Source organism: Giraffa tippelskirchi, chromosome 1 (genome assembly GCF_054371585.1).
Source record: "Giraffa tippelskirchi isolate mGirTip1 chromosome 1, T2T-mGirTip1v1.2.pri, whole genome shotgun sequence".
Lineage (NCBI taxonomy): Eukaryota > Metazoa > Chordata > Mammalia > Artiodactyla > Giraffidae > Giraffa > Giraffa tippelskirchi.
Window position 1 is genome coordinate 74,615,689 of NC_137275.1, and position 23,214 is coordinate 74,638,902.

At 43.4% G+C, this 23,214-nt stretch overlaps 1 protein-coding gene and 1 long non-coding RNA gene across 13 annotated transcripts in view; one reads left to right on the forward strand and one right to left on the reverse strand.

Moving 5' to 3' along the window:
* Positions 1–1,183: 1,183 nt before the first annotated feature.
* LOC145546740 (uncharacterized) lies at positions 1,184–5,225 on the reverse strand. Its single transcript, XR_014083175.1, has 2 exons — positions 3,938–5,225; positions 1,184–1,429 (listed from the first exon to the last, which is right to left on the reverse strand). It is a non-coding gene; the product is annotated as an uncharacterized LOC145546740 (long non-coding RNA).
* The window catches only part of HERC3 (HECT and RLD domain containing E3 ubiquitin protein ligase 3), a 138,114-nt gene continuing 120,062 nt past the window's right edge, over positions 5,163–23,214 (forward strand). For 5 of the 12 annotated variants that reach the window (XM_081594384.1, XM_081594333.1, XM_081594421.1 and 2 more), the window contains exons 1-3: positions 5,163–5,246; positions 7,686–7,785; positions 20,023–20,288. In XM_081594384.1, the coding sequence (XP_081450510.1) occupies positions 20,063–20,288 (226 nt within the window). In that variant the 5' untranslated portion in view covers positions 5,163–5,246; positions 7,686–7,785; positions 20,023–20,062. Of the gene's footprint in view, positions 5,247–5,542; positions 6,818–7,685; positions 7,786–20,022; positions 20,289–23,214 lie in introns of those variants that run through there. The other 7 variants (XM_081594402.1, XM_081594362.1, XM_081594395.1 and 4 more) reach the window with 5 other exon arrangements.

The following is a 23,214-nucleotide window of genomic DNA, read 5'->3' on the forward strand; positions in this document are numbered from 1 at the left end:
TCTAGGTTTGTCATAGCTTTTCTTCAAAGAAGCAAGCGTCTTTTAATTTCATGGCTGCATTCACCATCTGCAGTGATTTTGAAGTCCAAGAAAATAAAGTCTGTCACTCTTTTCATTGTTTCTCCATCTATTTGCCATGAAGTGATGGGAGTGGATGCCATGATCTTAGTTTTCTGAATGTTGAGTTTTAAGCCAACTTTTTCACTCTCCTCTCTCACTTTCATCAAGAGGCTCTTTAGTTCCTTTTCACTTTCTCCCATAAGGGTGGTATCATCTGCATATCTGAGGTTATTGATATTTCTCCTGGCAATCTTAATTCCAGCTTGTGCTTCATCCAGCCTGGCATTTCACATGATGTACTTTGCATATAAGTTAAATAAGCAGGTGACAAAGAACAGCCTTGACGTACTCCTTTCCCAATTTTGAATCAGTCCATTGTTCCATGTCTGGTTCTAACTGTTGCTTCTTGATCTGCATACAGGTTTCTCAGGAGGTGGGTAAGGTGGTCTGGTATCCCCATCTCTTTTAAGAATTTTTCACAATTTGTTGTGATCCACACAGTCAAAGGCTTTGGCATAGTCAGTAAAGCAGAAGTAGATGTTTTTCTGGAATTCTCTTTGTTTTTCAGTGATCCAACAGATGTTGGCAATTTGATCTCTGGTTCTTCTGCCTTTTCTAAATACAGTCTGTACATCTGGAAGTTCTAGGTTCATGAACTGTTGAAGCCTAACTTGGAGAATTTTGAGCATTACTTTGCTAGCGTGTGTGATGAGTGCAATTGTGTGGTAGTTTGAGCATTCTTTGGCATTGCCTTTCTTCGGGATTGGAATGAAAACTGACCTTTTCCAGTCCTGTGGCCACTGCTGAATTTTCCAAATTTGCTGGTGTACTGAGTGCAGCACTTTCACAGCATTATCATTTAGGATTTGAACTAGTTCAGCTGTAATTCCATCACCTCCACTAGCTTTTTTGTAGTGATGCTTCCTAAGGCTCACTTGACTTCACATTCTAGGATGTCTGGCTCTAGGTAAGTGATCACACCATTGTGGTTATCTGGGTCATAAGTATCTTTTTTTGCATAGTTCTTCTGTGTATTCTTGCCACCTCTTCTTAATATCTCCTGCTTCTGTTAGGTCCTTACCATTTCTGTCCTTTATTGAGCCCATCTTTGCATGAAATGTTCTTTTGGTATCTCTAATTTTCTTGAAGAGATCTCTAGTCTTTCCTATGCTATTGTTTTCCCCTACTTCTTTGTATTGATCACTGAGGAAGGCTTTCTTATCTCTCCTTGCTATTCTTTGGAACTCTGCATTCAAATGCGTATATCTTTCCTTTTCTCCTTTGCCTTTTGCTCCTCTTCTTTTCTTAGCTATTTGTAAGGGCTCCTCAGACAACCATCCTGGGAATAGATAGGCCTCCTTGATAAACTCTGTTAAACAACCAAAAAAAATGTGAGAACTGTTTTACAACCAATTTTTCCATTGAGTATTGACTTGACTGACAAAATGTGTAATTTTGGGGGTCTCTGTGGTACCAAGAAACACTGTTGTGATCGTGTACTTTTCCAGGGTGCATACCCATTACCTGCTAAATAATCATTGCTGTCCCTTCCTAGAGATGGAGACACTTGTTCCTCAAAAATATGCCTGTAGGACAGAATGTTGTGGCTGGCCTGTTTTTTTCCCTCCACATTTTTTTGGTTTTGGCCACATAGTGCGGCTTGTGGGATCTTTGTTTCCTGACCAGGGATAGAACCTGGGTCACCACAGTGAAAGCTGCCCAGGCTTAACCTCTGGACCGCCAGGAAACTCCCTGTTTCCCCACATGCTTAATCTGACTTACCAGAAGTTTGTCTCTGTCAAAATTTTATCAAGTGGAAGTTTGTCCGCAGTGTAAGTAAACACAGAGAACAATAATTATTAAACAGTATTCCTACTGCACTAAAATTTCTTTCAATTCAAAAATAGACATATGCATTCAAGAAGTTGTGAAGAACGGAACAAATTGATGTCTGTTCAGGTGGAGGTGCAGCAAGCTTGGGAATTGGCCCCTGCTATTGGAGATCCCTTATGTGATGCTCAGTGCTTCAGCTGGACCATGTGATCCCTTCTGCCTTTATCCCACTATTTATTTATTTGTTTGATTATTTATTTTTGGTGTTCCAACAATTTTTGGGGGGGCTTCCCTTGTGACTCAACTGGTAAAGAATCTGTCTGCAATGCGGGAGACCTCGGTTCGATCCCTGGGTTGGGAAGATCCCTTGGAGAAGGGAAAGGCTACTCACTCCAGTATTCTGGCTTGGAGAATTCCATGGACTGTACAGTCCATGGGGTCAAAGACTCAGACACGACTGAGCAATTTTCACTGCACTCACAACAATTTTTAATATAAACTTTCCAAATGTGAGAGTTGGACTATAAAGAAAGCTGAGCGCTGAAGAATTGATGCTTTTGAACTGTGGTGTTGGAGAAGACTCTTGAGAGTCCCTTGGACTGCAAGGAGATCCAACCAGTCCATCCTAAAGGAGATCAGTCCTGAGTGTTCACTGGTAGGACTGATGTTGAAGCTGAAACTCCAATACTTTGGCCACCTGATGCGAAGAGCTGACTCATTTGAAAAGACCCTGATGCTGGGAAGGATTGAGGGCAGGAGGAGAAGGGGACAACAGAGGATGAGATGGCTGGATGGCATCACCGACTCAATGGATATGGGTTTGGGTGGACTCTGGGAGTTGGTAATGGACAGGGAGGCCTGGTGTGCTGCGGTTCCTTGGGTCGCAAAGAGTCGGACACAACTGAGTGACTGAACTGAACTGAAACATACAAAAAAGTTGGCAGTAATGCATGGTTATTCACCATCTACCTACCATGTTAATCTATACTTAACATTTTTGCTGTACGTGATTTATCACATATCTATCCATCCCTTCATTCATCTGTCAGTCCATCTTTTAAAATAACATTTTCAGAATAAGTTGCGAACATCAGATATTTCCTCCTAAATACTTCAGCATACATAGCATTAACTGGAGCTCCATTCTGTTTACAGTTCTTGTTGGGGTTAAATATTTTTAACATGAATGCTTTTCTTTTGGAAAATTTCTCATGATTAGTGACTGTCTAGTTCTTATTATGGCTATTTGGCTAATGTTTGTCTCCCCCTCCAAGGCTATAGGGACTGTTCCGTTTTGATGCTCAGTGTAGAGTGTATCTGGTAGAGAACATGTGGAAGTCAGAAAAAAATGGATGGAAGACAGAGCTACAGAAATAGAAAGAAAAAGTAAACCATGGTACCTCTTCAAGCCAGTTTAAATATCTGCTATTAGGACTATTGCTGTTGCTGGGGTCATTTAAAGCCATTTTGGTAAATGGAGCAGGACATGCTTATTGAGGAAACTGCAATTTTACGTTGGTTCAGTTAAGAAATTAAAATGAAGTGGAGTGTGTACCGTCACTGATTATTCTAGAAGAGTAAGTTCCCAGGGTTCTGGATGTTTATTTGGTAAGGACCTTTAGAGTACTTCAGTTTGTAATTCTGACTCCTATCTCAACTCCATACTTTAGTCTCAGGTAACTAACTTTTTTTTCAAGATAAAATTTCATATGAAAAACTATGAGCCAGAGATATTGACCTAAATGCTAACTGACTACAACCTCATATACGGGACATGAAAATAGACTCTTATTCTTTCCTTCTCGACCATGGGGAAACCTCCTTCCCACAGTGATTTCTTTTTTGCCATTCCTCCAATTCTTTTTGGTGATACCAACTCTGAATTGGGATTATGTCTTGGTAAGAGACCTGGACTTTTGTGAAACCACCACACCTCTGGAGCATAAGGGAATTGTGTTAATCTTGTCCCCGGCATTTCTAAAGGTATCCAGTGTGATTCAAACTTCAAAGGTGGGAATCATTTTCATAGATGACAGTTAGCTACCTGGTAACTGCGATCTTGCTTTCTTGCCTTGTCACAGGAGCGTATGACAACTTGCATATGTCAGTGACAGCCTATATGCCAGGCAACAGTGCCCCATCCCCAGGATGTATTACTCCCCAAAACTTCTTTTCTGCTTGGTGAATCTAGTTAATTCTCAAAGATAACTGCAGACCTGACCTGATTTGAATGTCCTTGGGAAGAATCTGGCCTCACAGGACCTTCCCAGTTCAAATGGCAGGTTACAGAAATTCTTCCACGAGTTAAGTCATTCCTTTGAGTTAATATAGTACTTCCCCAGTATTTCTGTTCTGTGTTGCAAATTTAGGGGTATGGGAGGTGGTGCGGTAGACTCCTGAAGTCACTTCTGTGAGAATGTTTTCTTCACAAGATTATCTGTGGATCAGACAAGGATCAGGGTAACTCGGAAAGCACTCTGACCTTGGGGAGGAGACGGAAGCTCTGAGATTCAGCGCCAGGGAAAGTAGGGGAGACAAACTTCTTTATCTATTACTGGGTTTTTGGCCACTTAGTGTCTCTCATATCTGCCGCTCACTGATTTCTTTTCATGCTTCTCAGCAACCCCCCTAGTCTTCCCCAAGCTCCCGTTGCTGCTGCTGCTGCGCCGCTTTTCTCTTCCACCCCAGCTGTCTGCGAGGTTCCCAGGAAAGCGCCGACCTCCTTCCCGCCTGTCCCATCGCGCAGCCCGGCTTTCAGCTTGGCGCTTCCTCCAGTCCTCCGAAGGCGAGTGAAACAAGACTCCTCCATCGTGGATGGAATACGATGCTTACAACGCACTCTCAGTTGTCACCTCTAGCTTTTCCCCCTATGCCCAAGGCTTTTGACCACCTTGCACAAATAATGAGACTCAGAGCTCAGAACCTGAAAAACCAACCGCTGATTAGTGTCCTTCCCAGTGAAAAGCAATCCAGTTCCAGCGCTAATGCTCTGTATCTTGCAGCCGGATCTTCACCGACACAAACCGACGCCGCTGTTCCTTCGCGGAGCCCGCGGTGGTCTTGTCACTGTGGGCGGCCCCCGCCTCCCTCCAGGGCCTGGGCCTCTCCCGGCCTCCAGCCCGCGGATCTCGCCGCCCCGCCTCCGGCTCCGCCGCGGCCACCATTGGTGCAGGTCCGCCCCAGAAGGAAGCCCATTGGCCGTCCGGGCCGTCCTTTACCCAGCGCATTCCGCCGCCCGCAGGCTTGCGGGGAAACTTCCTTATTATTGTGACGCCGAAATCGGAGAAACCCTGAGCCGGGTCGGTGGAGCTGTCACAGCCGGAATCCCGAGCGGCGGTTCGGCTGCCGCCGAGGTGCGCGGGGCGGGGGCTGGGGTTCTAGGAAGGAGGGCACCGCGGAGCTGCAGCCGCGCGCCTGCCGCGTTCGGCGCCGCTCCGCTGTCAGCGCTTGGCTCCCGGAGGGGCGGCTGCGGCTGCGGGGCGCTTTCCGCGGCGACCCGGAGCCGGGCGCGCGGGGAGGTCGGGGCGCGGCGCCTTCAGTGCCTGCGGGACGCGGGCGGCGGGGCTGCGCCGGGGCCGGGCGGGCAGGGTGCCCCTCCGCCTTGTGTACACCTTCCAGGCGTTCTCGGAGCTCTCCTTCTGACCTGCAGAACCCAGGCGCCCGGAGAGGCCGGAAACCGCTTTAAAGACGGGAGCGCCCCCCACCCCGACTAGGCTGTCAGCAAACTGGGAGGAATTGCGACGCAGAAAGTCAAAAAGAGGATCCTCCCCTTCCTCCTCTCCTGCCCCTATTTAAATTCCGGGGCTCGGGTGACACCGTTGCGGTGAAGGGCCCGGAAGCTTCCCCGCGAAATGGGAGCCGGCGAGGCCTCTGCGGTTTGAGGGACTCCGGCTGCCGCGAGGAGTTTACTCTGGGGTCTAGGGGCTCGGCGGCCGCGGTTCCCGGCACCACCCACTTTGCCGAGACCGTGCTGGGTTCGCCTGGTCGGAGTCCGCCTCCTGGGCGGAGCTGGGGCGAGGGTGTGTGTGGACACGCGTGTGTGTGTATGTGCGCACGCGGACACGTAAGTGCGCGGACGGTCGCGGGGGTGTCAGGAACTGGGACGTTCGGGGGCAGGTGGCACTTTGAGTCATTTATGAATGTGTGAAGTGGGCACACCGGGACAACTGACAGAGAAGGGCATGTGTAACCTGAAACAGACCAACCCGGAGCTGCTGTAGAGACCGCACCTAAAGCAGCTGTGGTTTGATTCGGGGTGTGCTCCGTGGCACCGGGAAAATGTGTTTTTGAACTTTGCTTTTGGTGTCTCAGTGTTTCTGGTTGTTTTCTGATTGCACTTTACTTTAGCTTTTAAGTCAGCCCCATTTGGAAGTATCTTAAATTCAGAGCTAAGCCTTCCAGGATTTTGCTTGCATTCATTACTCACGAAATGCTTTAGGAAAGACGATTCAAGCACTCTTTTCCCTTTTTGTGTCTCCTGACTCTTTCCACAAATAGGAAGCTATTTCTAGAACCTTTCATCTGATGATTTGATAACATCAAGTGGGCTGCTTTTTAAACTCCAGACTGAGGAGAAAGAAAAGCGAAATAAAATGAGAATTAGCACCCTTTTAAAATGCAGTGGCTCTGAAGAGAGATGCTGTCTTGTTTTAGTAGGAGATTACTGTGAAGCTGTCTCTTTTCCTGCTTTCTTTTACGGGGTTGGTGGGCGGCATTGTATGTTAGAAAAGGGGAGTAATATATTTAACCCCCTTTTAAAGCAAAATAGAAAAATTACACATCATTGTCTGACCGCATGGAGGCTAGGAACCTTCTGGAGAAAGGATGCAGAAATCAAAGAGGAAGACTAGAAACCTCTTTGACAGAACTCCTCTGGCATGAAAGAAAGAAACACAGTTGGTTAGCAGGCAGTTTTACTTTTTCGGTAAGTAGTTGGGATTTTATTTTTGAAAAAAGAAACAGATTTCAGAACGTTCCAAGTGGTGTGGTTGGAGCCATTGGTTATAGCATTTCGTTCTGAGTAACAGCTTAAATTTCTTAACATCTCTGTAATAAAAGCTTTTTTCCCCCTACATAATGAGAGTTGCACCACTATTAGAGATACAAGATAGTTTTGTTTCCGTTTCAGAAATAAAAGTAATATTCTCCAAATTTCATGGCAGTTTCTTGCATTATGTAGAAATAAAGTTATGATTACAGTATCTTAAAATCATACAGAACTTTTTTTTTTTGAGAAACTAAGGTGCCTCTCAGATAGTCCCATCTTGTTTTGCATGAAAGAGGATGTGGTGATGAGAAGGAAGGAAAAATAAGGAAGGCTTCAAAACAGTTGTGGCAAAATATTCTATAATATGTGTGGTACATGGAAAAATGGAGGAAAAAATTGAATTATTTTTCAAAAATTATCTTTTTAAACCTAAATGGGAGATTTTAAAATAACTCTATTTTTACTTTTACATCTACTTACAAATGCTAGGAATTTTTAAAGGTGCTGTCTGTGTCTCTAGGTTCACTTTTAGCATCATGCTCTAACCAACTGAGCTAACAGTCCAGTTAACTGTAAGTTCACTTTTAGAGGTGACATCTTCATAGTTGGTTTGTGGTTATGTTATTAGCATTTAACCAAACTCCCGTCCTGAGTTAAAATATTTGGGGCATATTCAAGCTTGCATAATTTAAAGATATATTCTTTTCAGAAGTTTACATTTCCTTTCGTTTTCAGTAACTTGAAAGTGCTTTGTAGCATTCTGTTAATATATTGATGTTCATTGTTTTTTTTCTTTACTTTGCAGATCTGCAGGGTGAGGTGGAAGCAGTCTGGCTTAAGTAACTGATGTCAAATGTGTTACCCTCAGTTTCATACTTGGGGATAATATCTAACTCCCAGAACGGGTAAGAGAATTAAACAGGATAATCTACGTAAAGGACTTAGATTAATATAGCTGCCTAGAGAGGGACCTTAACAAATCCTTACTGGCTTCTTCCACTGTGATCGAGAGAAAAGAACAAGGTGAGCCCAGGAAGTAGGAGACCTAGTTTCTGGTCTCAGCTTCAACCAGTTACTTCTCAGAGGACCAAAGTTAACTTCAGCTGCCATTAAAATGAGGTTAAAATGTCAGTTTCTTGCCTAGAGGTTGGATCAAATGGACTTTTAAGTTCTCTATAATAAGATGATCCCTTTGATGGGATAACTCTGTTCCCTTTAGACATTTACAACATTTAGAAATAGTACTTGCTGGTGTCAAGGGCGTGTGTTTATGTGTATGAGCCAGTAAGTGAACTAGTATTATTATGAGGTTGGGGTGGACATGGAGAGAAGCCTGGCTAACTCTTTTGAGATGGCCTCGCTCATCTCCTCTGTCTCTGGCTGACACAAGTTCTAATTCAAGTTGCCTGTAAACATCACCGTCAGCTAATATGAGTCACCTAATATGAGCTCACTTACTGTGTGCAACATCTTCTTTTAACGTTTGGTTTTTAAAATTGGAGAAGGAAGATAGCTTGACTTTGTTTTATTTGAGTGGTGATATAGCATTGTTTTTAATAAGAGCATGGGCTTTGGAGTCTGGGAGATGATAGTTGAATCCTGCCTTTGCCATTTTAAGTAAGTTGCCACCACAGCTAGTACTTATTTACCATAGCTAGTACTTGTCTATATGTTCCTGGGCAAGTGAGTTAACCTTGCTAAGTGTTGAAGTTATTGTAAAGGACAAATTAAATAATCTATGTGAAGTTTTTAGCACAGACTCAGACACACAGTAGGCTTGCAGTAGTGGTAACTTGCTTTTTCTTCATTCAACAGCTACTTATCAAGCTCTTCCTGTTTGCCAAACACTATTCTAGCCTCTAGGGGTAGAGAAATGAACAAAGAGGCTCAGTCCTTCCTTAATGGAGCTTCCATTCCTCAGCTTTAGCATTGAGAAACACCACTTTTTAAAGACAGCTTGGATTGTAAAAGGCATTCTGCTTTCAGATCTGTGAGGGAAAGCACATTTAGAATGGAGGAAATACATTTTTTTGGTTACAGCTTAGGGAATGTGTATCTGATATTACCTGGCAGACAAAACTTAGCAACTTTAGATTGTGGGAATTCTGGTTTTCTCAGATTTGAGTTCTGTTCTCTAGGCACTGAAGTAGTATCTCCTGTGCTCCTTTGTTACGCTGAGTACTGGAGATGCACAGATGAGTAAAACCTGGTTCCCTTCATGGAGTAGCTCTCAGTCTGCACATGGATGGGGAATTGGTGGGTGAGATGCAGGAAGCAGTGATTATACCTTAATAGTACTTTTCTTCTTATTATATTGTGACGTATCTGAAAGCACAAAGCAATATGTATAATATATGTGCTACAGACAACAATAAAAGGGCAGAAGCAGAACATTAGCCACGTCACTGAAGCTCCCTCTAAGCTCCTTCCAGATGGTACCCTTCATTGCTACATATATTAATACAAAAATCTCTCTTGGTCTTTGTATTAATAGTGACTGTTTTTTAAATTTTTTTAACTTTAGCACCACTAATGTTTTTCTTCAAATACTTGTTACACTTATGTTTGGACCTTATAAAAATGCATCACATTCTGCATTCTGAATTCTTTTATGACTTTTTCCCTGCCTCAGCACCATTTTTAAGATGTAGCAGAACTGATGCTTGTAGATGGAATCAATTTCTTTTTCACTGCTGTGCAGTATTCTATCTTATGCATGTGCTGCAGCTTATCCATTTTCTTATAGGTGGACATCTGGGTTGTCTCTGTTCTATGTATTTCAAACAATCCTGAAATGAGCATTCTTGTGCATATATCTTAGGGCATATATTTTGAGTTTCTTGCTGCATTATACAGTAGGATAGCCACTAACCATGTGAAACTACTTATATTAAAATTATTAAAATTAAATGAAATTAAAATTTCAACTCATCATTAGCCACATTTCAAGTGCTCAGTAGTCACATATGGCTGGTGGCTCTCATATTGGACAGGACAGATACATAACATTTCCATCACAAAATTCTCAGTTTCCAGGTTTTACCCCATTTTTGATTTCCAGTTCTCAGCATTGTGAAGGGACACCGTAGGTCCTTGGTAAGTTGGAGAGTGCTGGTCATATATCTGCTGCTGCTGCTGCTAAGTCGCTTCAGTCGTGTCCGACTCTGTGCGACCCCATAGACGGCAGCCCATCAGGCTCCCCCGTCCCTGGGATTCTCCAGGCAAGAATAATGGAGTGGGTTGCCGTTTCCTTCTCCAATGCACGAGAGTGAAAAGTGAAAGTGAAGTCGCTCAGTCGTGTCCGACTTTGCGACCCCATGGACTGCAGCCTACCAGGCTCCTCCGTCCATGGGATTTTCCAGGCAAGAGTACTGGAGTGGGGTGCCATTGCCTTCTCCTGGTCATATATCTAGGACTTTAATTACTGTGCCATGGGGTATTTACATCTTCATCTTCACTAGGTAATAATGTACACTTGTTTTCCAAAGTGGTTCTGCCAACTTATACTTTGACCAGCTGTGGGTCAGAGTCCTGGTTGCTTTGTGTCCTTGACTTGTCACTGTTAGACTTTTTAGTGCTTGCCTGTCTGGTCAAGTGTCTTTTTCTGAAGGCAGCTTGTGGCTTATGCACACAATGGAAAGATCATCCTTCTAGTACCAAGCCCAGCACCAGGTGGTAAAGAAGGTGCCACCTGGGGCAGAGTCATCAGGGGAGGGGTAGGAATGTTTCCTGTGTCGGCTAAAAGGGTCAGAAGACCAAAGTCCAGTTGAAGTCGGAAACAAGCAAGGAGTGGCTTCACATTGTTGAAAACTTCTCTCTGCCTTCTGGGCTGTTTCTGCCTATGGTAGTAAACTTTCTGACAGTAAAGTATGTCATTAGAATAAATCGTCTTTTTTACTGGAGTTAATTCTGCATTTGAGTTTTGGCTCCAGATTTATTTAAAGCTTGGATCTGGGGAGTGCCTGCAGAGCACTGGAGACTGGGACATTGCCTTTTCCTGCTATTGGAAAAGACCCTCCCTTTCCCACACATCATTCAGGACAGGGCTCCTGAGTTTATTTGAAACGAAGCTTATCCCTCTCATAAATGAGATTAGAAGTCCTGCCTGAGTGTTATTTGTATTTAGATTTTAGTGATTTTCAAAGAACCAAGAATCGGTTGTTAGGTTGATGTTTGCATAGTCTGATTAGTAAGACAGAGTTTAGGAGTTGCAGCTTGTCTTTTAGTGTTCAACTCTAAGATTGATAAAAGGAGATTTATGTACCTACGTTGAGCCCTTTGCAGTGGAAGCTCAGAGAAAATACTTGTAAAAATCTTGTTCTTGCAACCTCAGATTTCCCATTTGAAAGTTCTGCCTGCCAGCGATCGTGCAGCCCTGGCGGAACAGCAGATGCTAACCACAGGAAGAAGGCAGTCACAACCCCAGCCTGTTGGGGAGCTGCCCTGTGTTCTGAGGCCTCCGAAGAGCACCCGGAGTAGGAGTCACAGTGCCTGCAGCCTCTGACAGTTACCCTGAGTGCTGAGCGCCAGGCTCAGCACTTGCTACAGCCCCGTTTCTCTTTTTGCCATTTTAGGGACAGGAAATGGGCTTAGAGTGTTTAAACATCTTCCCCAAAGTTTCACAGCTAGCACGTGGTTAATTCAGGACTTGAACTTTAGTCCTTTTGACCCTTGTGAAAGTTGCTCAGTTGTATCTGACTCTTTGCGACCCCATGGATATATAGTCCATGGAATTCTCCAGGCCAGAATACTGGAGTGGGTAGCCTTTCCTTTCTTTAGGGGATCTTCCAAACCCAGGAATCAAACCCAGGTCTCCCGCATTGCAGGCGGATTCTTGACTGTCTGAGCCACCTTAACCAAGAATAGATGAGGAGAGGCACTGGGAAAAGTAGGAGGTGTGATGTGGAGGGAACAGAAGGTTCATCTTTCTTCCTTTTGTTTTGTGATAGAGAGGTAAGAGGCGGGAAACAGGGAGGCCAGGCTGAAGTGGCACAGGACGGCTGAGGTGGCTGGTTTGGGTGCTGAGCTAGCGTGTAGTCCTGTATTCTTCTGCAGCACCTTTTTTTTTTTTTTGGACTGAGTGGCATGCAGGATCTTAGATTCCTAACCAGGGATCAAACCTGTGTCCGTAGAAGTGAAAGTACAGAGTCTTAACCACTGGACAGCCAGGGAACACCCCTGCACCCCACCCCACCCTTTTGTTTTTCCAGCAGCACCTTTTGTAATGGTGTGTTTTGAGGGGAAGTAAAAGATTCTACTCCTCTAGAAGCAAGGGAGAGACAATGAGTGAGGAAAAATGGGAGGAAGGACACAGGAGATCAAAATGCCAATTTATGAAGAACATTGCCAAAGGTAGACCTTTAAATTCTTGGACACCAGTAGCTACTAGATATGGAGGTTCCGCCGGAGTGTACTTTAAGTGAAAGCTATGTTAATGTCTGGCTTCTCTTGGACACAGTGAATTTCTCTCCTGACAGCTAGATGATTTTAGTACCTCCTGATCTACTTTTGGCAGAGCATTGTGGTGAGCTGGACTGTATCTCCAATGAAGGTTAATAATTCATTCATAGAAATATGTCTTATCTGTGGTTGCTATTTAGTTACTCCTGAATTAGCAGTTTTCATTTGACTACTTGAAGATTGCATTATTATAACTCAGGTGGGAAGAATTTTAACAATAGCCCTATTCATCTTTTTCCATAAATGGTTTCTACTAGTCATTAAGGGATGAGGCCATACCTCAGGCTCCTTACCAAGGCTTGCAGTTGTCCAGAGCACCGAGAGTTCAGCTGACTCTCAAGGACTGAATCCCTGGTGGGTCAGATGGTAAAGAATCCACCTGCAGTGCAGGAGACCTGGTTCGATCCCTGGGTCAGGAAGATCCCCTGGAGACGAGAAGGGCTATACACTCCAATATTCTTGCCTGGAGACTCCTGTGGACAAGAGGAGTAGCCTGGTGGGCTATAGTCTGTGGGGTCTCAAAGAGTTGGACATGACTGAGTGACTAACACTATTACTTTCACACTTCTAAACAAACTTGTAAGAAACTGATGGATCCAGGATGCCAAATTAATAGTGAAAAGTAGAAACCCCAGGAAGGCTGGGATGCTTTGGTTAGCTACTCATGGTATTCTTTTCCCATACTAGGATCTGCTTTGGAAATCAGTTACTTAAGCTTGCTTATTAATCATGGAATCTGTGCAGGGCAAGTGGCTGAGTAAATTTATTGATGAGTGTTACGGAGTCTGATCTACCCATCTCCACTACTGGGCAGTAATTACTTAGCAGATCAGTCAGCTTGACTGAATATGGTACCCTTTCTCCCTGGACAGTCCAGAGATATTGGGGAGTTCTGAATGTCTGGCTGTCCTTTTTCTAGGCTTCAGTATACTAGTCAAGAGCATATTCTCGGACTTAAATCCTAGTTCTGCCACTACCTTGTTTTGTGATTTAGGCAAGTCACTTCAGTACTTTCTGTCTCACTTTCTTTTTCTTTATTCTTTTTTTGTCTTCACTTTCTTCATCTACAAATTTGAGTTGATAATGGTAGTACCTACCTCATAGAAGATTAAATGATTTAATACCTGTGAATCATGTAGAAAAGTGCTGGACTCAGCATTAGCTCAGATGAAGTCTTATCTGCTATTATTAAAGTATAATTTTTCTACTATCAGTCAGGAGTTGTTTTTTTTTCCCTCAAGGGACAGAGATCCAATTCAAACAAACTTAAGCAAACAAAGAAGGGTCTCATTAAACTGTATAGAGTTGATTCTCATAGTAGTTAACTTCTATGAAGTTGCTGCAAAGACCAAATTAGTGAAGACTGAGCCATTTTGCTCCCAGGGGGATACAGGGTTAGTTAGTTTCCTTCTGAGAGCCTCTATGTCAGAGATCAATACATAACTTTGTATTTTGTGTATTTAAGTGTGTTTCTGGGGAGAATTCCCTAGCAATCCAGTGGTTAGGACTATGTGGTTTCACTGCCCAGGTTTAATCCCTGGTTGGGGAACTAAGATCCCACAGTCTCTTGGTATGGCCAATGGCGGGGTGGGGGTGTGTGTTTCTGTTTAGATATCTTATTCGATGAATATTTCTTACAAATGATTAACTCTATACAATATTTCTTTATACTCAAACACTAGTCAGGAAGAGGTTTTTTTTGTTTCTTTTTTTAAAAACGTTTTCTTGAACGCTGGGTAAATTTCTTTGGGTTTCAGCCTTGCAACACTGCTGTCTAATACACTCTATGATCAGGCATCATCTCATGAATCTACAGATTCAGTTGCTTTTCTATTACTTCTGTGGCTTCATTATGCACTATAGATGTTACTTTAGCACTTTCCTAAAGGGTCACATGTACAGATCAGTGAATTTCCTCTTTTTTTTTTTTTTAAATTAGCCCTGGACTTGCAGGCAGCAGCACTGAAACTCATGCATGACCAGAGCTCATCTATCACATATATTTTCTTTGGCCTTCTCTGAGTGTTTTGGCCAGGGTCATGCTCACCTCTGTGCAGGAGGACGTAGGGTTGTTATCAGATAAAGAAAGATAGTTCAGTTCAGTTCAGTTGCTTAGTTGTGCCTGACTCTTTGCGACCCCATGGACTGCAGCACGCCAGGCTACCCTGTCCATCACCAATTCCTGGAAACTACTCATCACATCCAGTCGGCGATGTCTTCCAACTATCTCATCCTCTGTCTTCCCCTTCTCCTCCAGCCTTCAATATTTCCCAGCATCAGGGTCTTTACCATTGAGTCATTTCTTTGCATCAGGTGGCCAAAATACTGGAATTTCAGCTTTAACATCAGTCCTTCCAATGAATATTCAGGACTGATTTCCTTTGGGATGGACTGATTTGAACTCCTTCAGTCCAAGGGACTCGCAAGAGTCTTCTCCAACACCACAGTTCAAAAGCATCAATTCTTCAATGCTCAGCTTTCTTTATAGTCCAATTCTCACATCCATACATGACTACTGGAAAAACCATAGCATTGATAGGACGGACCTTTGTTGGCAAAATAATGTATCTGCTTTTTAATATGCTGTCTAAGTTTGTCATAGCTTTTCTTCCAAGGAGCAAACATCTTTTAATTTCATGACTGCAGTCACCATCTGCAGTGATTTTGGAGCCCCCAAAATAAAGTCTCTCACTGTTTCCATTGTTTTCCCATCTATTTGCCATGAAGTGATGGGACCAGATGCCATGATCTTAGTTTTCTGAACGTTGAGCTTTAAGCCAACTTTTTCACTCTCCTCTTTCACTTTCATCAAGAGGCTCTTTAGTTTTTCTTTGCTTTCTGCCATAAGGGTGGTGTCATCTGCATACCTGAGGTTATTGATATTTCTCCCAGCAATCTTGATTCCAGCTGGTGCTTCATCCAGCCTGGTGTTTTGCATGATGTACTCTGCATATAAGTTAAATAAGCAGGGTGACAATATACAGCCTCGATGTACTCCTTTCCCGATTTGGAACCAGTCTGTTGTTCCACGTCCAGTTCTAACTGTTGCTTCTTGACCTGCATACAGATTTCTTAGGAGGCAGGTCAGGTGGTCTGGTATTCCCATCTCTTTTAAGAATTTTCCACAGTTTGTGGTGATCCACACAGTCAAAGGCTTTGGCATAGTCAGTAAAGGAGAAGTAGATGTTTGCCTGGAACTCTCTTGCTTTTTTGATGATCCAATGGATGTTGGCAATTTGATCTCTGATTCCTCTGCCTTTTCTAAATACAGCTTGAACATCTGGAAGTTCACGTTTCACATATTGTTGAAGCCTGGCTTGGAGAATTTTGAGGATTACTTTGCTAGCTTGTGAGATGAATGCAATTGTGCGGTAGTTTGAACATTCTTTGGCATTGCCTTACTTTGACATTGGAATGAAACTGACCTTTTCCAGTCCTGTGGCCACTGCTGAGTTTTTCACATTTGCTGGCATATTGAGTGCAGCACTTTCACAGCATCATCTTTTAGGATTTGAAATAGCTCAACTGGAATTCCATTACCTCCACTAGCTTTTTTGTAGTGATGCTTCCTAAGGCCCTCTTGACTTCGCATTCCAGGATGTCTGGCTCTAGGTGAGTGATCACACCATAGTGGTTATCTGGATCGTGAAGATCTTTTTTGTATAGTTCTTCTGTGTATTGTTGCCACTGCTTCTTAATATCTTCTGCTTCTGTTAGGTCCATACGATTTCTGTCCTTTATTGTGCCTATCCTTGCATGAGATGTTCCCTTGGTATCTCTAATTTTCTTGAAGCGATCTCTAGTCTTTCCCATTCTATTGTTTTCCTTTATTTCTTTGCACTGATCGCTGAGGAAGGCTTTCTTATCTCTCCTTGCTATTCTTTAGAACTCTGCGTTCAAATGGGTGTCTCTTTCCTTTTCTCCTTTGCTTTTTGCTTCTCTTCTTTTCACAGCTATTTGTAAGGGCTCCCCAGGCAGCCATTTTGCTGTTTAGCATTTCTTTTTCTTGGGGATGGTCTTGATTCCTTTCTCCTGTACAATGTCATGAACATCCGTCCATAGTTCTTCAGGCACTCTATCAGATATAATCCCTTGAATCTATTTGTCACTTCCACTGTATAATCGGAAGGGATTTGATTTAGGCCATATCTGAATGGCCTAGTGGTTTTCCCTGCTCTCTTCAATTTAAGTCTGAATTTGGCAATAAGGAGTTCACAATCTGAGCCACAGTCAGCTCCTGGTCTTGTTTTTGTTGACTGTATGTAGCTTCTCCATCTTGGCTGCAACGAATATAATCAATCTGAATTCAGTATTGACCATCTGGTGATGTCCATGTGTAGAGTCTTCTCTTTCATTGTTGCAAGAGGGTGTTTGCTATGACCAGTGCATTCTCTTGGCAAAACTCTATTAGCCTTTGCCCTGCTTCATTCTGTACTCCAAGGCCGAATCTGCCTGTTACTCCAGGTATCTCTTGACTTCCTACTTTTGCATCCCAGTCCCCTATAATGAAAAGGACATCTTTTTTGGGTGTTAGTCCTAGAAGGTCTTGTAGGTCTTCATAGAACCGTTCAACTTCAGCTTCTTCAGCATTACTGGTCAGAGCAAGGTTTGGATTACTGTCATATTGAATGATTTGCCTTGGAAATGAACAGAGATCATTCTGCTGTTTTTGAGATTGCATCCAAGTACTGCATTTTGGAATCTTTTGTTGACTACTACAGCTACTCCATTTCTTTTAAGGGATTCTTGCCCACAGTAGTAGATACAATGGTCACCTGAGGTAAATCACCCATTCCAGTCCATTTTAGTTCACTGATTCCTAAAATAGCGATGTTCACTCTTGCCCTCTCCTGTTTGATCACTTCCAATTTACCTTGATTTATGGACCTAACATTCCAGGTTCCTATGCAATATTGTTCTTTACAGCATCAGACTTGACTTCCAGCACCAGTCAAATCCACAACTGGGTGTTGTTTTTGCTTTTACTCCGTCTCTTCATTCTTTCTGGAGTTATTTCTCCACTGTTCTCTAGTAGCACAATGGGTACCTACCGACCTGGGGAGTTCATCTTTCAGTGTCCTCTCTTTTTGCCTTGTCATACTGTTCATGGGGTTCTCAAAGAGAGACTGAGATTAGACAAAAGGGCAGTCGACAACACCTTTGAGGAATTTATTTTGAACCAAGCTTCCTTCTTCAGAAAGGTTGCACCATCTTGGGTTACAGCTTTCTCTTACATTTGCTTTTCAGTCATGGCCTCTATCCCCTTTTTATTTGATGAATAATGTTCCTTTGTATTTTATTGATGAGTAGTGTCTGTTGATGAATATGTGGGTTGTTGCTGTTTTAGTTTCATATGACTAAAGCTGCTGTGAGCATTGTTTATAGATCTTCTCGTATGTAGACATACAGTCATGCTTCTTGATACCATATTTCTAGACATATGTACTTGGCTGGTTAAGGGGATGGGTTAATGCTACAACTGCCTAATCTCGTCCATGTCTCTCAGTGGGGAGTACTTTCACTCTCAGAGGGCAATTTTATTTTCAAGTTTCTAAGACACCGTGTGTTGTATACTGACTGCATCATTCCATATGTTTCTGTGCGTGTTCTTGCTTCTTTAGGGGACGTATAAATCTGCTTGGGTAGCAGTGTAACCCAGTGGGTAAGATTGTGCACATTAGCATCAGGCCTAGATTCATAGCCTGGTTCTGTTCCTTCCAGCTCTGTGACCTTGGGAATGCTTCTTAATCTCTCTGAGCCTTGCTTTATCTGAAAATGAAGCTAAAAATAGTGCTTAGGGCAGAGTTGTTAAGATGAAAAGAGATAATGATATAAAAGGCTTATTAGCACAGTGACTGTGGTATAGGCAGCACTATGATTGTTTATATAATTATTGGTAGGAGAGATAAGATGAACTCATGAAACATTAAAAATGAAGAAAGAAATTAGTATAAATACAGCAGCTGAGCAGACTGGGAAAATTAATGACTAGATTATATGATCTTGCTTCTCTTTTAAAATGTCTATCCTACCTCCACCCCACCCCCATTCCCTCTCTAGTTTGCATTTTATCTCTCCTTCCATCTTTCCCATCACTGCATTTAACTCAAAGAATTATATTTAAGATTTTATTTTAGTTTTAGTCTCTACACAGAAATAAAAAACAAAAGCAGAGCTTCCTGATTAAGACAGTAAATTAAGATAGAGTTTTATATTTTATTCTGGGCCTTTTTATGCCTTTCTGGAAAGCCTGAAGAGTTCAAACAGTCATATAGTGTTATATAGGTAGTCAGATAACATTCCATTCTTTGGAAACCCCACACTTCATCAATCGATGGAAATTTTTGTTATTTTCACCTTCTGGTGCTATGAGCAGTGCTGCTGTGAGCATTCATGTACCAATTTTTTTGTGGAAATATGTTTATAATTCTCTTGTATACATATCTTGGAGTGAAATTATTGGATCCTAAGGTAACCGTGTTTAGCCTTTTGAGGAACTTCGAGACTATTTTCCATTTACATTCCCACCAGCAATGTAGGAGGGTTCTAATTTATCCACATCTTCACCAACACTTGTTATTATCTGTTCTTTTTTGATTATAGCCCTCCTGTTTGTTTAGAAGCTAGTCATGTCTGACTCTTTTATGACTGCATGGACTGTAGCCTGCCAGTCTCCTCTGTCCATGGGGTTTCTCAGGCAAGAATACTGGAGTGGGTTGCCATTTCCTTCTCCAGGGGATCTTCTCTACCTAAGAATCGAATCCGAGTCTCCTGCATTGCAGGTAGATTCTTTACCAGAGTCACCAGAGAAGCCCTGTAGCCCTCCTAGTGGGTGCAAACTGGTAGAGAGAGAGATATGAGCTTTTGTTTTTGCTTGTATAGAAGGGAAACATGAATTTTTAAATAGCAGTAAAACTTTGGTGTAGTCAGCTATAATCAGCCAAAGGTTGAATACCTGCTAAATCAGAGAGGTATATGTTGTGCTGTGGTCTGTGCCTGAGGCAGTTAAAATCTGGCTGAGGAGTTAAGTTGTAAAAGATAAAGATTCCATCAAGGCAGTATAATAAATGTGTCAGAGGGATGCAAGCTGCCTGTGGCTGGAATGGTCCCCAGAGGCTCTCAGGTAGGAAGTGAAGCTTGACCCACATCATGAAGGATGTGTGAGAGGGAATGGCAGAGAAGATAACATTTTTTTTTCTCATTGCTCATGTTTGAGTGGTGAATTATTACAAGCTAACAATTGGCTACATAAAGGAATTAGTTCAAACTTAATTAAAAAAAAAGAGACCCTCCCCCACCCCCTGCCAGAAAACTCAAAGGAAAGGTACAACAGGAAAGGGCAAGGTGAAGTCATGAGGGTAATTTCAAAATAGGTATTGCCATCATGCTTTGCAAAGATTGTTTCAGCAAGTCACCTGTACTCAGTTCTTCATCAGTGATCCAAAAACCACATTCTGTGTTCACTGTTCCTTGACAGAAAACAAAATTTATTTAGAAATTTTAAAAACTCTTACAAAAACACAAAATAGCATTATTATTAAAACTACTGAAGCAATATTAATACGTTTTATTTTGAGATGCAAGGTATGTGAAGACTATTAAGGGGAAAGCTTTTTAAAATTGATGACATTTATTCCTTAAAGTGACCTTTTTCTGACCCTCCATCCCTTTTTTTTTTAAAGCTCTCTTCTAGGCTACATGACTTCCTGAACGACAAGAACAATGTTATGTTGGGGATATTGGTCTCTGGGCCAACCTGGGATCAGCCCTAACCTGCAGGGCATTGTGGCTGAGCCACAGGTGTGTGGATTTATATCCGACAGAAGCGTCAAGGAAGTGGCCTGTGGAGGAAACCACTCCGTGTTCCTGCTGGAGGATGGCGAAGTTTACACCTGCGGTGTGAACACCAAGGGGCAGCTGGGCCACGAGAGGGAAGGAAACAAGCCGGGTAAGTGGCCCGCGTCGGCCTCGATGACTGGCGAGTCAGGCTGAGCACCTGAGAAGCTGGTTGAAGATTTTCTTACTGAGTGTTGACCTTTTAGAGAGGCTCTCCTTTTGGTGAGAAATGGTGAGGGATGGTCTTAAATTGTGGCTTGGTAGTATTTTTCACAATAGCATGTGCCGTTTTCTTACTTGCTATCTTTTTTTATTCAATCCAAATCAAGATTCCAAAGCTTCATGAAAGAAGAGCCTTGCTGTTTTTAGTCTAGATGCTTTTTCTCTTTTGTGTTCTCTCAGGAAAATCAGTTTGGCATCAGGGTGAGCTTTTTTTTTTTTTCTTTCTGTGACTGCTTCCCTCTTTTCTCATATTTATTCCCTTCCATGGCAAAGTGGCTATGTTCTATAATTCCCCTGTTCAAGTGTCAGTATTAATTTACATTTGTTAATTTTTTTGTTGACCCTTGGATAAAGGGCTGCAAGGCTGGTCTTAAGGGTAAATTATGAAGTATGTGAAGCATGGTTTGTGGGCTCTTTCTCCATTCTTTGCCTCCAGGCTCCCTCATTAGAACCTCCCTGAGAACTATCCTCCCAGCCCCTAGGCCTGCCCACCTGGAGCAGCACCCAGTGTTCTGGCCAGGGGTTCCTAACCAGTGGGCCCTGGACTCTGGGGAGTTCAGGAAAGGGGTTTGTAGTATGGACCATACGTATGTACACCTTTATGTGTACAACTCACTTGATACTACATATTTTCAAGTGGAAGTAAATCCTGTTGTTCACTGAAATAATTCAATTAACAGTGCTACCAGTTCATTATTTGAATTAGTGAATCCTGATCATTATGTGTTTAACCAATTTATATAATACAAAATCATAATATATAGCTATTATGGTGGTAGCAAGGTTTTTGATTTTTAAAAACACTTCTCATATTGGAAAAAAACAGAGGTCTTTTTTCCCCCATCCTCCTGTAATAACTCACTTGTGTTTTACATGAAGCTTCTCCGCTTACCTTGTTCCCAGGTGAGAGCCAGTATCTAACAGCTAACACCTGCAGAGGGGTTGATGGGCGGTGCCAACCCAAAGGCGTGCTCCTTCCTGGGGGAATGTCTGCATTTAAGACCCACCTTATCTCTGGGTTGGGGAGATCCCCTGGAGGAGGAGAATGTCAAGACCACTCCAATATTCTTGCCTGGAAAATTCCATGGGCAGAGAAGCCTGGTGGGCTACAGTCCATGGGGCTGCAAAGAGTTGGGCATGGCTGAGCACACATACACATTAAAAGTTACGTGAGGCTCCCTTTGTACCAATGAACCTGGACGGACTTGTGCTCACCCTGGCCAGCCTGTGAAGGGCGTGTTTTGGGACCAGGAGGAGATCTTTCAGTAACTCCTGCAGAGACACCATGGTGAGTGTGAACCCTGGAGTCAGACACACCTCGTGGAGGAGGCATTACCGCTCTCTGTTTCTGAGCCCAGGCTCTTTTCCTTTAAAAGGAGACTTCCTACCATTCTGTGGCTCTTGATGAAGTAGATTCTAATGATAAAGAAGTCTCCCCAAAGCCACTTTAGCCTGTGAGGGTTGCCATCCCCTCCCTCTCCCCCTACCCCGCTCTTGTCTGTCTGTTCTGTGACTGCCTTCTGTCAGGCCACCGGCACTCAGGGGTGCCTCTGCACACCTGGGTCCTAGGAGCTGGAGGATTGGACCTGCGGTGGCAGCTGAAAAAGGAAATGAAACCCTTGTAGGCCAGCGATAGCAAGATCTGCAGATGGCACCCTGGTGAATACACCTGGGTGCCATCTGCTATTCTTGTAGCCAACTCTCCGGCCAGAGCCCCTGGGGCTGCCTCTGGGAGCCGGTGGGCGACCTGGGAGCGATCAGCCTGCGTCCTCCTGCACTTGGCTTGGCCTGCACCCACTCCCTGGAGGCTAGGCTGAGTGGTGGCGAGAGACTTGAGCTAGAGGTGTGCCAAGAAAGCTTTCGGATTAAATCATGGAATCCAGCCTCTGCTTGTAATCCAGATTTGGAGTAAGCCAGGTTCTAGTGTAAATTACAATGGACTCCAGAAATTTCTGTTGCTGGTTAAGCTTGCCTGTTAATTATAAAACTCTTAGGCAGCTGCAGAATACTGCCTCTTTGAATGGAAAGATTCTGTGGGTGGGCACCTCCTTTTCTTTAATTTTTTCTTTGGTAGGTGTGCTCTAAATCTGGGTGCCATTGGGTTTATTTTTAAGGAGTGGGAAAAAGAGAATGAGCTTGTTTTCTATATGTGTTTATTGAGAACCGTGACCTGGGGTGCTGCTAGGCACGGAAGGGGCGTCAGTGACAGAGGGGCCCTGTTTTGGGAAGCCTGGGCTGGCCAGGCCCATGGGAATACCGTCCCCGAGTCACCCCTGTGATCTTCGGGAGGGAGCTTGTGAGAAGGCCACCTCCCCAGAGAGTCTGCTGCTGGTGACAATGGGCACGTCTGTGATTTCAGGTCAGCATCAGTGCCCAGTTCAAAGGGTTTAGCAGTAGGAAGGGTTAGAAAGAGCGAGGGGAAGGAAAGGTGGGAGAAGGTGGTGCTGTTGGGGATGTACAAGGACAGAACCCTTCCATGTGAACCTGTGCCGTGAGTCTGTCCTGACAGTCGTGAAATACCAGTTTCTACAATTTGTCTCTAGCTGACAAAGTTGCAAGGTACCTGAATTCACTTTTGAGGGGGAGGAGGAATTCTGTACTTGTCACCAGAGCAGTGGTATAATGCCCTCCACAGCAATTTGAAAGTGTGTTTTTTTTTTTTCCCCTCCTTGAGAACATCTGATTGTTTCCTGTTGCTTTTGCTGCTTCTGAGGCTACTGTGCTTTCTTTGTACTCGGATTTCTTTCCTCCTTGATGCTGCCCTTGTGTGACCTGTCAGTTATGTCTCTGTGCCTGGCGCAGGGAGGGTGTTTCCA